Source organism: Gloeophyllum trabeum (genome assembly GCF_000344685.1).
Source record: "Gloeophyllum trabeum ATCC 11539 unplaced genomic scaffold GLOTRscaffold_00003, whole genome shotgun sequence".
Classification (NCBI taxonomy): Eukaryota; Fungi; Basidiomycota; class Agaricomycetes; order Gloeophyllales; family Gloeophyllaceae; genus Gloeophyllum; species Gloeophyllum trabeum.
Window position 1 is genome coordinate 2,490,481 of NW_006920412.1, and position 12,303 is coordinate 2,502,783.

Consider the following 12,303-nt stretch of genomic DNA (forward strand, 5'->3'; position numbering starts at 1 on the left):
AGTTGACAGTAGCAGGCGAGGGAGTCTACTTTTAAGGAATCCAGCTATAACGCGACATTGGTGAATTCTGGTCCCATACTCCAGCCTTTAACGAACCTATAAATGTTATTCCAGTTAAGAATATCGCTGGTACGGCCCGAGTGAAAACTGAGTGTCTGTCGAACGTCGAGGCGATGAATTTTGCTAACGTAGAGGCCCCAATCCCGAACAAGGCACCTGCAACGTTCAGAACGGTAGCTTCAAGCTGCTGTGCAAGATCCTCTTGTACCGAGAAGAAGAGTTCCTTCAGGGCTAAGATTAGGAAAACATACTGGCCCCCGAATTTCGCTACCGGATTAACCACGATAGCTACGCAGCACAGAAAAGTTGACAAGATACGTGCGAGAGACCGACGGCACAGAACTTTGGAATATATCCCAGACAGAATGGAGAGAATGTGCATTTGAGAAAGAGAGCATGTTCCACTCCAATAGCCTGCTGACCGTCCAAGTTATGCTCGGTGTCTCTCGGATGAAGTCACGATAAAGCGTTTGGTCTATTCTGGTCATTAGCCACGTGTACAGACCCAAATCCGGATACCCACGTGGCTTCGGCTCCTGTTCATTGAACAGCCCAGACGAGGATCAAGACGCGCCCCTTCACGACCGTGCTCTGCTGGCCATGGCGGAAAACGTCTACAGCAAGGGAACCAGGGTCTGGTTCGTAGACAAAGAGCAGGCATGGATCTCCGCTGAGGTCACTTCTGTCACGAGAAACGACGACAAGATCAAGCTGGTCTTCGTAGATGAACGCGGCAAGGTATGTTTGATTTTACGCAACACGCTATGGAGTTATTCGTGACACGGGGCTGCTTTCGTAGGAAATCACTATCGACACCACTGTCAAGGACATCAGGAATGGCCACGAAAGCTTACCGCCACTGCGGAATCCGCCACTACTGGAGACTGCAGACGATTTGGCCACCCTATCCCACTTGAACGAACCTTCCGGTCCGTATTGTAGTCTTCACACTATTGCGGGTTGTTCAGCTTTGATTTGCAGTGCTCCACACCATCCGCAACCGATACGCCCAACACAGTATATACACCTACAGTGGAATCGTTCTCATTGCAGTCAATCCTTTCCAACGCGTCACTCTTTATGGACCCGAGATCATCCAAGCATACAGTGGGCGTCGGAGAGGAGAGCTAGAGCCTCATCTTTTTGCAATCGCGGAAGATGCGTATACCGCAATGCGGAGGGACGGAATGGGGCAGACCATCATTGTTTCCGGTGAAAGGTTAGTTGGCATGTTTGCCTGGTACTATGCTAAACTCACCTGGCTGCAGTGGTGCTGGAAAGACTGAATCCGTCAGCATGGGATTTCCTTCAGAATGACGAAAAACTAACAGTGTTGCCAGGCCAAACTCATCATGAGGTACCTTGCCTCTGTGAACCCTCCGGATTCGCCTGCCAAAGCGAAGACCAAACTGTCACTGGATGAAGCGAGCGAGGTGGAACGACAGATTCTCGCTACCAACCCCATTCTCGAAGCTTTCGGTAACGCCAAGACCACCCGTAATGATAACTCATCTCGGTTTGGTAAATATATTCAGGTAAGTGTAGCCTCTATTACTACTGTCGATCTGTCTGACATCTTTCGAAAGATCCTCTTCGACGGACAACAGCAAATTGTCGGGGCGAGAATACGGACGTACCTGCTCGAGCGTTCTCGGCTTGTCTACCAACCGCTTACCGAGCGGAACTATCACATCTTCTACCAATTATGCGCAGGTGTGCCAGTGAAAGAACGAAAAGACATGGGTTTGGATACCGACGTCTCCAAGTTCTTCTATATGAAGCAGGGCGGTCCTGTTGCAGCTACCATTCCTGGAGTAGACGACGCAGAGGAGTTCAGGGCCACCCAACAAGCGCTTTCGACTGTAGGAATCAGCATTGACAAGCAATGGGCAGTCTTCAGGCTCCTGGCTGCTCTGCTCCACCTCGGGAACGTGAAAATCACGCAGATGCGGAACGACGCTCAGTTGGACGAAAATGACTCTGCACTGCTGCTGGCGACTAGATTCTTGGGTGTGGACTTGCCAGAGTTCAAGAAATGGACTATCAAGAAGCAGATCACGACGCGGTCTGAAAAGATCGTGACGTCCCTCAATGCCGCTCAAGCGACCGTGGTGCGAGACTCGGTTGCGAAGTTTGTATACGCTTGCTTGTTCGAATGGCTCGTTGCTATCATCAACGAGTCACTGGCGGGTGAAAACGGCGAGGCCGCAAACAGGGCGGAGATGTTCATCGGCGTCTTGGATATTTACGGCTTCGAACATTTCCAAAAGGTAGGCGTCCCCTCCTTTCAACCTAAATGCGCACGCAGTAACTTCAATCCTCCCACAGAACTCGTTCGAGCAGTTCAGTATCAACTATGCCAACGAGAAACTGCAGCAGGAGGTGCGGGATAGCTTACTCACCTCCTCTTGATGTTTATTTACGGGTCTCCAGTTCTACGCGCACGTGTTCAAACTTGAGCAAGATGAATATGTTCGGGAAGAAATTAACTGGACATTCATCGACTTCCAGGATAACCAGCTGTGTATCGATGTGATTGAAGGGAAGCTCGGTGTCTTGGCCCTCCTTGATGAAGAGTCCCGCCTGCCGTCTGGTACCGACGCTTCCTTCTTGACGAAGTTGAACTCTCAGCTGTCGAAACCGGAGTACAAGAAGGTTTTCAAGAAACCTCGTTTCGGCAATACCGCCTTCACAATTGCTCACTACGCCTTGGACGTGACTTACGAGGTGGAAGGGTTCTTGGAAAAGAACCGAGACACTGTACCGGACGAGCACATGTCTCTGCTCGCGACAACCAAGAATCCTTTCTTGAAGGAGGTCCTCGACGCTGCTCTCAATTCCACGAAGCCCCCCGAAACCCCCAACCCTGGCTCGCCTGCTCCATCAGATTCAGGTAGCGGAGGCTCCCGCCGCTCGTCCCTCATTCCTGATCCTGGTCGGTCGTCGATCGTTCAAGGTGGCTCCGGCTCCAGTAGCGGCCCCAGGCGACCCGGAGCAGCCATCAAAAAGCCCACACTGGGTTCTATTTTCAAGTCTTCGCTCTCGAGTTTAATGGATACTCTGAGTATAACAGAAGTACACTACATACGCTGCATAAAGCCTAACGAAGCCAAGAAGGCGTGGGAATTCGTGCCTCAGCAAGTTCTGGGTCAACTTCGGGCTTGCGGTGTTCTGGAAACTATCCGTATCAGTTGCGCGGGCTACCCTACCAGATGGACGTACGAGGAGTTCGTCGAGCGGTGCGTATCGCCTTGAGTGGCATCGAGAAATCTTGCTGATCTCAGTCCAGGTACTACATGCTGGTTGCTTCGTCGCAATGGGGCCCTGCCATCCAGAAAATGGAACTTAAACCTCTTACGACAGAGATTCTCGAGAAGACAATCGCGGACCCGGAGAAATACCAGTTCGGTAAGACCAAGATCTTCTTTCGTGCCGGTATGTTGGCAGCCTTGGAGACATTACGCTCGAACCGCTTGAACGGTCTGGTCACTGTGGTGCAGAAGAACATGCGTCGCCGTATGGCGGTCAAGCGCTACCAAGCAATGCGCAAGGCAGCCATCAAGATCCAGACATGGTGGCGAGTCATCATGGCAAAGAACCTTGTCAACAATATCAGACGCGAGGTTTCGGCCATCCGTCTGCAGAAGGCTGTCCGCCGATTCGTGCAGAGGCAGAAATTCCTCAGCACGCGGCAGGCTGTTGTGCGAATCCAGAGCCGTAAGTTTCAATCATAGGTGTATCTCGTCCCAAGCCCTGAGTTCCTAATGAAACATCAGACATTCGCGGTGCTCAGGCTCGCAAGGCTTTCGGTAATAACCGGAAAGAGTTGGGTGCAATAATGTTGCAAAGACTCTTCCGTGGCATGTATGTCGTCCCGTACTCTGCTAAGGATGAAGTACTGATAGTCATGCCAGTCTGGTCCGTCGCTCGTTCCGATCAGACGTCAAGCACGTCGTCTACCTGCAGTCATGTCTCCGCCGGCGACTTGCCCGCAAGCAGCTTAAGTTACTCAGGCAGGAGGCTCGGTCAGCATCCAAATACAAGGAGATATCATACAAGCTGGAGAACAAGGTGGTCGAACTCACGCAGTCCCTTCAGTCGCGGACGGAGGAGAAGCGGCAGCTGCAGGCGAAGCTGTCAGAAATCGAGCAACAACTCCAGCATTGGATCTCCAGACATGAAGATGCCGACTCCCGTGCGAAGCAGTTCCAGGCTGAAGTCCTCGCTACTCAGGCCGAATTGTCTAAACGAGATGAGTTACTTCGGGCCAAGGAAGAGGTCGAGAAGCGGCTCGAGGAAGCCATAGCCAAAGCCGTCGAGAAGGAGGAAATTATCCAGAAGCTTACCGATGATTTGATCAAGCAAGCTGCTCAGCTTGAGAGTCAGCAGAAGATGATCGAATCCATGCCTTCCAGAACAACGGAAGACAGCTCTGTTATCACCACGCTCAAGAATGAAGTTAGTAGTCTTCGCGAGCAACTCAACCGTGCCAATGCTCTGAACGCATTGACGAAGAACAGTCGCATGGAGCCGCCATCATCACCTACTTTTGCACCCTCATTGCGGGTCGGCGAGCCTAATGGAACAGCGGCGAACGGAAACAACGCTGCTAACGGTTATGCCCCTACAAATCGGCATCAACGTCGTCATAGCTCTGCCGGTGTCTACAACATCACACCTGCAGATAACCGTGCTTCCGCAGACGAGGTCATGATGATGGCCAAGCGTAATCATGCGACGGAGCCGCGTGCTGTGTCTGTGGCATACAACGGCGAAGACGGTCTTCCCAGATTCAGGCCACCCACGAGTCTGTCGAGTATATACGATGACCCCGCCGACGAGAAGATCAGGCTATTGCAAGATGCCAAGCGCTTAGATGAGGATGTATTGGACGGCCTCATCCGGGGTCTGAAGATCCCCGCGCCGAGTCTCACGAATCCTGCAGCCATGAAAGAGATCCTCTTCCCCGCTAATCTCATCAGCTTGGTGACCAATGAGATGTGGAGATACGGGCTGATTCCTGAGAGCGAGAGATTCCTAGCCAATGTCATGCAAACTATCCAGGCACACGTCATGGTGAGTGATGTAGACCTTCTAAGCTTTCAGCTCATGGATGGGTCGCTCTTTGTAGTCTTTCAGCGGAGAAGATGCGATTATTCCTGGTATCTTCTGGCTATCAAACGTTCATGAGATGCTGTCTTTCATCTGCGTGGCTGAGAGTGATATGCTGCAAGGCATCGGACCAGGCGACGAGAACGCTGTCCGTCCGTTCGATTGGGGCGACTATGAGCGCTTGGTGTCGGTTGTCAAGCACGATCTTGACAGTCTCGAGTACAACATCTACCATACGTGGATGCAGGAGACGAAGAAACGTCTGTCGAAGATGGTCATCCCGGCCCTGATTGAGAGTCAGTCATTACCTGGCTTCACAACCAGTGATGGTGGCGGACGCCTGTTCAACCGTTTGCTCAATTCGAACAGCCAACCGGCATATAACATGGACGACATCCTCAACCTCCTCAACAAGGTCTGGAAGAGTCTGAAGAGCTACTACATGGAGGAATCGGTGATCCAGCAAGTTATCACAGAGCTTCTGAAACTTATCGGCGTGACGAGCTTCAATGACCTTCTGATGAGGAGGAACTTCTCGTCCTGGAAACGCGGTATGTTGATAGTGCAGGTCTCTTGACAGATGCCTGACAGGTTTTGTTTCTTTAGCTATGCAGATCCAGTACAATATCACGCGAATCGAGGAGTGGTGCAAGTCGCATGATATGCCCGAGGGTACCTTGCAATTGGAGCACTTGATGCAAGCAACGAAACTGCTTCAATTGAAGAAGGTTGGTTACTTGCTCCGTGTATTCCTGCCCTTTACTAAGTACTATTGCCAGTCTACACCGGCTGATATCGAGATCATCTATGATGTTTGCTGGATGCTTAGTCCCATGCAGATTCAGCGCATGTGCACGAACTACTACGTCGCTGATTACGAGGTGGGTATATCGGTTTGATGTTGTATCTGTTATAACTAACACTCCCTTTCCAGAACCCTATATCGCCCGAGATCCTCCGGGTTGTCGCATCCCGAGTGAACGCTAATGACCGTAACGACCACCTCCTCCTTTCTCCAGAGACGGAAGAAGTTGGCCCCTACGAACTGCCACTACCGCGCGAAGTCTCCGGACTGGAGACGTACGTGCCCGCATATCTCAATGTATCACATCTCCGAAGATTAGCAGCTCTGGTAGCATAATCTTCTCTGCATCATGTCGGTCTGATTGCATATAAGGATTGGTTGTAATATTTACTTAGCAGCTCTCGTACAGCACGTTTTCGTATTCTGCACTATTATCGATGTTATCTTCTTTTCGAACCTATAGAGCACGATATACCCCTTCCGGTCGCCTCCAAGGCCAAAATAACATTTCATGCCTGTGATGAATCATGTCGCATGTAGTACCAAATGAGAGCCGTCTTCGACCTGCACAGCCAAGTCTCGGTCTGTTGCCAGCAGAATCCGCTCGTCCGAGTCTAGTGAGCCCTTGTATAACCTTAAAGGCTGGAGTGTATTGAGGATACGGTAGGGAGAGTCGGAAGTCCTCAGGCTTACCTTGGCATCTGATGAAGACATGGCAAAGTGACTTGCGATGGAATCCAGCGCTTTCCCCGTCCCGATCGACTGCACAAAGATTAGGGTGAAACAATCAGAAAAGCGTCATAGGGATACCTTGCGGAACCAGAACAGTTTCTCTTGTCCCCCACCGTCCAGAGACACCCGGACATGGAGCCGCTGGTCTATGGGAACGGATGCAGTCTTGTCCCTCTGATCGCCGGGGATGGCGCTATGGCGCATCTTCATAAGCTGCACCTTCTGTAACTGCGCTAGTTTCTTCGGATCTTTAGTTTTTGGAGCGGATTGTGGCCGGGCAGTAGGTGCCGGAGGCTTCTGGGAGCCCTGCCCAGGGAAGTGCTTTTGTAGGAGAGCTACCGCAGCCGCATTCTTGGGTTGCTGGGATGCAGATGGTTCCTCTGCTGTGCAAGCGTGCGCCTCGGGGTATCGATGGCTACTCGCACAGTGAGATCACCAGAAGGTAGTGTGTAAAGACCCATAGGCAGGTCCTTCACTCACGCAGCACAGAAGGACTGCTGGCATCGCGGACAAAGGGCACGTAACCTCTGAGACGAATTGGTAGAATCGGTCGAGGTATAAGCTTCCAGACTAGGCTTGTTGCAGGACACAAAGGCACAACGCTGTAGCTTTTCATCGGAGGTTGATTCCAGAGGTACGGAAGTACGAGTGATGTTAGGGCACTCATGAGAGTCCGCCGAGATATGGTGTCTACAGAAGACCCGACCACACCCGCATTTTATGGGCAAAAAGTCGAGCTCTTTGCACGACTGCACTGAGCAATGTGCCCCTATCTCTTGTAAATCCATAGTAGCGTCCGTCGAAGCGTGTTCAACCCAACTCGTGTCGCAGAGCGTTGTGGCAGTAATGAGTAGAGCCGCGAGTGTGGCTGGTGGCGCTCCCCACAGTTTCCAGGTACCACTGCATCGGTCCCATGCGATCATAACACCTCGACCACCATGAACATTATAGTGAGTACGTTCAGCCTCTTATAGCATTCGACAGTAATTCAAGTCTCTCCAGGAAACGCTGTTCGGGCGGACAGTCACCCCCGCAGAGCGCCTTCGCCAGCACCAGCGCGCTCTGGCGAAGGCGCAGCGGGAGCTCGATCGCGAACGCAGCAAGCTCGAGCAGCAGGAGAAGAAGCTCGTCATGGATATCAAGAAGAGCGCAAAGGCGGGACAAATGGTGAAGAATGTCTTTCTCAGGTATGTGCGCCCGGATACTGACCAGTCAGCCTGGGTAGAACGCGTGCAAGGTGATGGCCAAGGACCTCGTCCGGACGCGGCGCTACGTCCAGAAGTTCTACCAGATGCGAACGCAGTTGCAGGCTGTCGGACTGCGGATACAGACATTGCGGAGTAATCAACAGATGGCGGAGGCGATGCGAGGAGCGACACGGGTAGGTGCTCCATACATGCTCCGGGGGCTTTGGCACTGATCCTTGGGTTGTAGGCAATGGCATCCATGAACCGCGGTCTCAACCTACCGGCAATCCAACGGATAATGAACGAGTTCGAGAAGGAGAGCTCGATGATGGACATGAAGGAGGAGATGATGTCGGATGCGGTAGACGATGTCATGGAGGACGACCTCGAGGATGAGGAGGAAGAGGGCGATAAGATCCTCAAGGAGGTCCTGGACGAGATCGGCGTGTCTTTGTCTCACCAGGTGCGTCTGGCAAGCATTCGCGGTAGTGTCATGGCTGACACTTCTCCAGCTCACGGATGCACCAACCAGCCTGGCGACGCAGTCATCAATTGCCGAGCGACAACCTGTAGCTCTAGGAGACGGAGGAGGATCAAATACCGCTGCTGGCGGCGCTAAGACGGGTGGTGACGCAGGCGGAGGTCTCTCAGACGAAGATGCCCTACAAGCTAGGTTGGACGCCTTACGTAGAGGCTGATCGCAGGCACGCAGCAGTGGACTGTCCATCCGGTAGTAGCTGTCCGATATATCCTTGTCTCGTGAATATAGTAATGTATTATATATTGAATACCATTAGACACGCAAAGCGACGACAGCACGCGCCTCCTGAAGGCTGAGTTTCCATGTTATACCCGATCCACTGTAGAATTCATCCACATTTTCGTCCTGAGATCCAGGTTCAGCAAGCACTTTATCTAGGAGACGAAGAGCTGACTCACCGCGTCCAAGTTCAACAGCGTGGACATCTGCTGCAGGCGCAAGAACTTCTCTCTCGCGTCGCCGAAAGCCGTTTGAGAAGTGAGATAGCCAACCACGGCGCGTAAATCACGGTCAAAGCGGATAGCTCCCAGCTGGGGCATGTTAAGCATGACTTCAGGGCACTCGGAACGAACTCACTCACTTCCGTGAACTTCATGGTCATGATCAGTTTCTCCCAAGGCCTGACTAGGACATCGAGCGCCAAACCAAAGAACAATTGATAATTATTATCAGTGAACGTGCCCTGTGATAATTCAACGACATGAAATTTGCGACATGAGATTTGCGGGTCTTCATAAGACGGAGACACTCACCATGTACCCCTCCACAAGCGCTTCCCAGGACTTGACGAACCGCTTGCGGACGACGTCCTGGTACTCCGCCTGGTTGTAACTCTCTTCGTCGAGCACGTACGAGACGTCCTTGTATATATCCGGGAGGAACGTGCGCATTTTGGGGCGCATGAGTTGGTTGAACAGCTGCTCGATCCCTGCCTGTCAAGACGTCGCTTCAGGTGAAGTCACTGTCGTGATCCTGATAGCGCTCGAACGTACCCGCAGAGTCGATTTGTATTTGGAAGAGAGGATGGAGAAGGACGTGAGGCAGCCGACGACGTCCTGGACCTCTTGGTCCAGGAAGCCCTGGGAGACGGCGTTGGAGAACTGGAGGTCCTTGATCAAGCGCTCCATATGATGCGACGACACGTCCAGGTCGTTCAAGAGGATCTACGAAATCCGGCAAACAGCATCCCGCATGAACCCCCCTCCATCCGCCAGCGAAGCAAAAGGCACTTACAATAAACGCCTGCCGCTGCTCCCTCTCCGCCTTCTCCCCCCTCGCGTTCAAGCCCGCGCTCCCGCCCGTGCGGTACACGTCGTCCAGCTTGCGCTTGATCACGCCCGCGTAGTCGCGGTCCATCACGTCGCGCAGCAGCTCCGCGACGCGGCGCACGGCCGGGAGGCTCCCGCACGACAGCAGGCGCTGCAGCACGAGCTTGAGGATGTAGAAGACGTCGTCGGGCGTCGTCGTCGTCGCGGGCGAGGAGCCGGCGTCTTGGGTTGAGAGCCGGTGGGCCTGAGGGGCGGGGTGTTGTTGTTAGTGAGTGAGCGAGCACGCGGGAGGGAAGGGAAGTTACTTTGTCGATGACTGTGCGGGTGTACCAGATTTCGAGGGGGACGTAGTAGGTCATTAGCATGTCTTCGAACGCCTTTCCACACGCGAGCATTTCTGTCGTTTGCACGATTTCCGGCGAAGAGGCGGTACCGGGCCCCTTCTCCCCGTTCTGTTCTCGCTCATCATCGCCGTCCTCATCGGGCTCGTCCTACAAAGTCCTAATCTAGCACCATCCCTGACAGAGGACGGCGCGTACGTATAAACCGCACCTGTAACCGCTCGATAAGGAACTTTTTCAGCAGACTCCACCGCCCGGCCATTCCGGCGGCTTCGGTGAGCACCTTGTCCACCTCGCGCGGATCGGGGCCCTCGTCCTCTGCTGCGCTCATATTAGACGGCTGCCTCCGCATGACGGGCGAGGTGGCCTGGAGCGTGTGGAAGACTGCATTGGACGTCTCCGAGAGCTAACACGGTACAGGTGATGGATAAGCCGGAACGTATAGAGGAATGTATGCGCCGTACTGACCTTGCGCTTCATGGAGCGGTCTTCCTCCCAGCCTTCTATGAGACCTTGTACGACGCGGAGACACTCTTTTAGCAAGCGGTCGACCACCGTCGACATTTTGCCGGAGCCGTAGTACTTGTCCACGACGGGCTGGTGCTGGTCGACGATCAGCGCGATGTTCTCGAACAGCGCGGTCAGCGCGGTGACATAGTACAGCGGCGACGACGCTGCACGATCGCAGACAGTCAGCCTAGCCAAGGCAGCGAGGGAGTAGTATGCGACGCACTTTTCACGGACGGGGGCGCGCGGACTCTTACGAGCCCGACGACAAAGGACGCGTACGCCTCGAGCCCCTCCTTCTCGCAGCCGATCGTCGGGAAGAGCTTGAAGTAGCGCGTGGTGGCAGCGGCGTCGCGCGTCTTCGCGGCCTCGTCGAAGCGCTCGCGGAAGATCGCGAGCAGGCGCTCCTTGGCGAGCTGCAGGCTCTGCGCGGGGGGCAGCGGGTTCTCGGAGGTGGGCTATGCAGGCATGAGCAATATTAATCTGGGCAGGGCGGGATATTTACCGACTACGGCTGTCTCTGCGAAGCGGCCTGTGAGGACTTTTGGGGGGAGGGCCATGGCGCGGGCGCAGTGGCGCGCGGCGGACTCCCAGTCTTGGCTTTCGATGGAGGACTGCATTTCTGCAATGGACGACTGGTGTTGAATTGTTATTATAGACTGGACATACATGGGCGGTGCGTGTGTCTACCTTTAATTCAAGCACCTGCCCCACGCGGTCGGACGCGAGCCGTATGCGGCGCATCTCTTCGTCCAGCGCCCTGACTCGCCCACCAACACGGTCAGCGGTCTTGGCCGTCGACGCGACTTTGTGAGCTAACTGCATTGCATCTTGATGGAGTTGGTCTAGTTGAGGGAGGAGGGATTCGATGCGGGCCAAGGCTGAGATGATAGGGTCCCTGGCTTGCAGCAGCTCTGTCAGAGAGTTGGAGACATCGCTTTCTTCCGACTCGAGCGAAGACAATGCAGAGAGAATCTCAGGAAGGGTGGACAGCGACGCTAGGGAAGCTTGCACCATCACTGGCAAGTCGAGCGCGACGTCTTTGGTTTATGGCTGCAGGGCCACAGCCCAAATACGAGAGCGGCCTGAGATCACTGGAAAGTAGAATGGACCACTGTGGTAGGCCTATTAGCCTGGCAGGCCGAGTGGCAGCGTCGCTGTATCGAGATCTGCCGATTACGTAACGAGTGCTAGCGTGCACTGCACCGCCACAAGCAGCTTATTGCCCCGCAGTTGCCCCGCAGATCTAGTACGGCACCCAGTAGGGTTCCGTAAATTTGGGAGGTGAAAATTACACTTGCTAATTAGCAGTTGTAAATTAGCGTTAATTACATGCTAAAGTGATGGTCCCGGTTTTGACCATGTTAATTTCAGTTAATTTGACCCATTCGGTACCTAGCCTACATCCGGACATAACCCTCTCTTGTGGGTCCACCTATTGTACTTCTCATACCCTGCGTCAGCGTAGATACTAGTACACATTCCTGTAAACGCCTGTGGCATATGAAACATGATCATACTAGCCGCCACGTGCGTGTTGTCAAGTGGGAGCAGACCGAAAATCCGCAAGTGCATATTCTTGCTGAAAGCCGGTCAACCATGACAGACAAACGGCATGCTAAAGACATAGAACTCCTGCGACTATACCTACAAGATCTCCCGAATGAATTGCCCTTACGTTCTGCCCAAGATTCGTCCTATGGTTTCCACGCATTTGGGCTTGACGAGGAATGGCTGAAGGAAGAGGGTC

At 53.5% G+C, this 12,303-nt stretch overlaps 4 protein-coding genes across 4 annotated transcripts; 2 read left to right on the forward strand and 2 right to left on the reverse strand.

Annotated features, from left to right (window-relative positions):
• Positions 1 to 660: 660 nt before the first annotated feature.
• GLOTRDRAFT_72957 (uncharacterized protein) lies at positions 661 to 6,541 on the forward strand (the record flags this gene model as incomplete). Its single annotated transcript, XM_007865467.1, has 15 exons — positions 661 to 798; positions 860 to 989; positions 1,042 to 1,279; positions 1,329 to 1,350; positions 1,401 to 1,595; positions 1,647 to 2,330; positions 2,389 to 2,442; positions 2,494 to 3,299; positions 3,350 to 3,777; positions 3,837 to 3,924; positions 3,975 to 5,136; positions 5,192 to 5,723; positions 5,779 to 5,900; positions 5,952 to 6,053; positions 6,107 to 6,541. 15 exons carry the CDS (start codon positions 661 to 663, stop codon positions 6,311 to 6,313), a joined length of 4,908 nt encoding a protein of 1,635 aa, XP_007863658.1. The 3' UTR covers positions 6,314 to 6,541.
• GLOTRDRAFT_57525 (uncharacterized protein) lies at positions 6,515 to 7,561 on the reverse strand (the record flags this gene model as incomplete). The annotated part of the gene is made up of 4 exons (XM_007864876.1): positions 7,190 to 7,561; positions 6,788 to 7,124; positions 6,671 to 6,739; positions 6,515 to 6,619 (listed from the first exon to the last, which is right to left on the reverse strand). Coding segments are annotated over exons 1-4 (819 nt in total), but the record flags the coding sequence as incomplete, so codon positions are not given.
• An 86-nt stretch (positions 7,562 to 7,647) lies between these two features.
• GLOTRDRAFT_126994 (Snf7-domain-containing protein) lies at positions 7,648 to 8,594 on the forward strand (the record flags this gene model as incomplete). Its single annotated transcript, XM_007865468.1, has 5 exons — positions 7,648 to 7,659; positions 7,712 to 7,876; positions 7,935 to 8,090; positions 8,144 to 8,359; positions 8,409 to 8,594. 5 exons carry the CDS (start codon positions 7,648 to 7,650, stop codon positions 8,592 to 8,594), a joined length of 735 nt encoding a protein of 244 aa, XP_007863659.1.
• Positions 8,595 to 8,689: 95 nt separating this feature from the next.
• On the reverse strand, positions 8,690 to 11,570 carry GLOTRDRAFT_35946 (uncharacterized protein; the record flags this gene model as incomplete). The annotated part of the gene is made up of 12 exons (XM_007864683.1): positions 8,690 to 8,782; positions 8,836 to 8,967; positions 9,018 to 9,119; positions 9,190 to 9,369; positions 9,430 to 9,600; positions 9,671 to 9,949; positions 10,011 to 10,166; positions 10,258 to 10,452; positions 10,515 to 10,720; positions 10,780 to 11,011; positions 11,063 to 11,188; positions 11,244 to 11,570. The coding sequence occupies 12 exons, from the start codon at positions 11,568 to 11,570 to the stop codon at positions 8,690 to 8,692; spliced, it is 2,199 nt and encodes a 732-aa protein (XP_007862874.1).
• Positions 11,571 to 12,303: the final 733 nt, after the last annotated feature.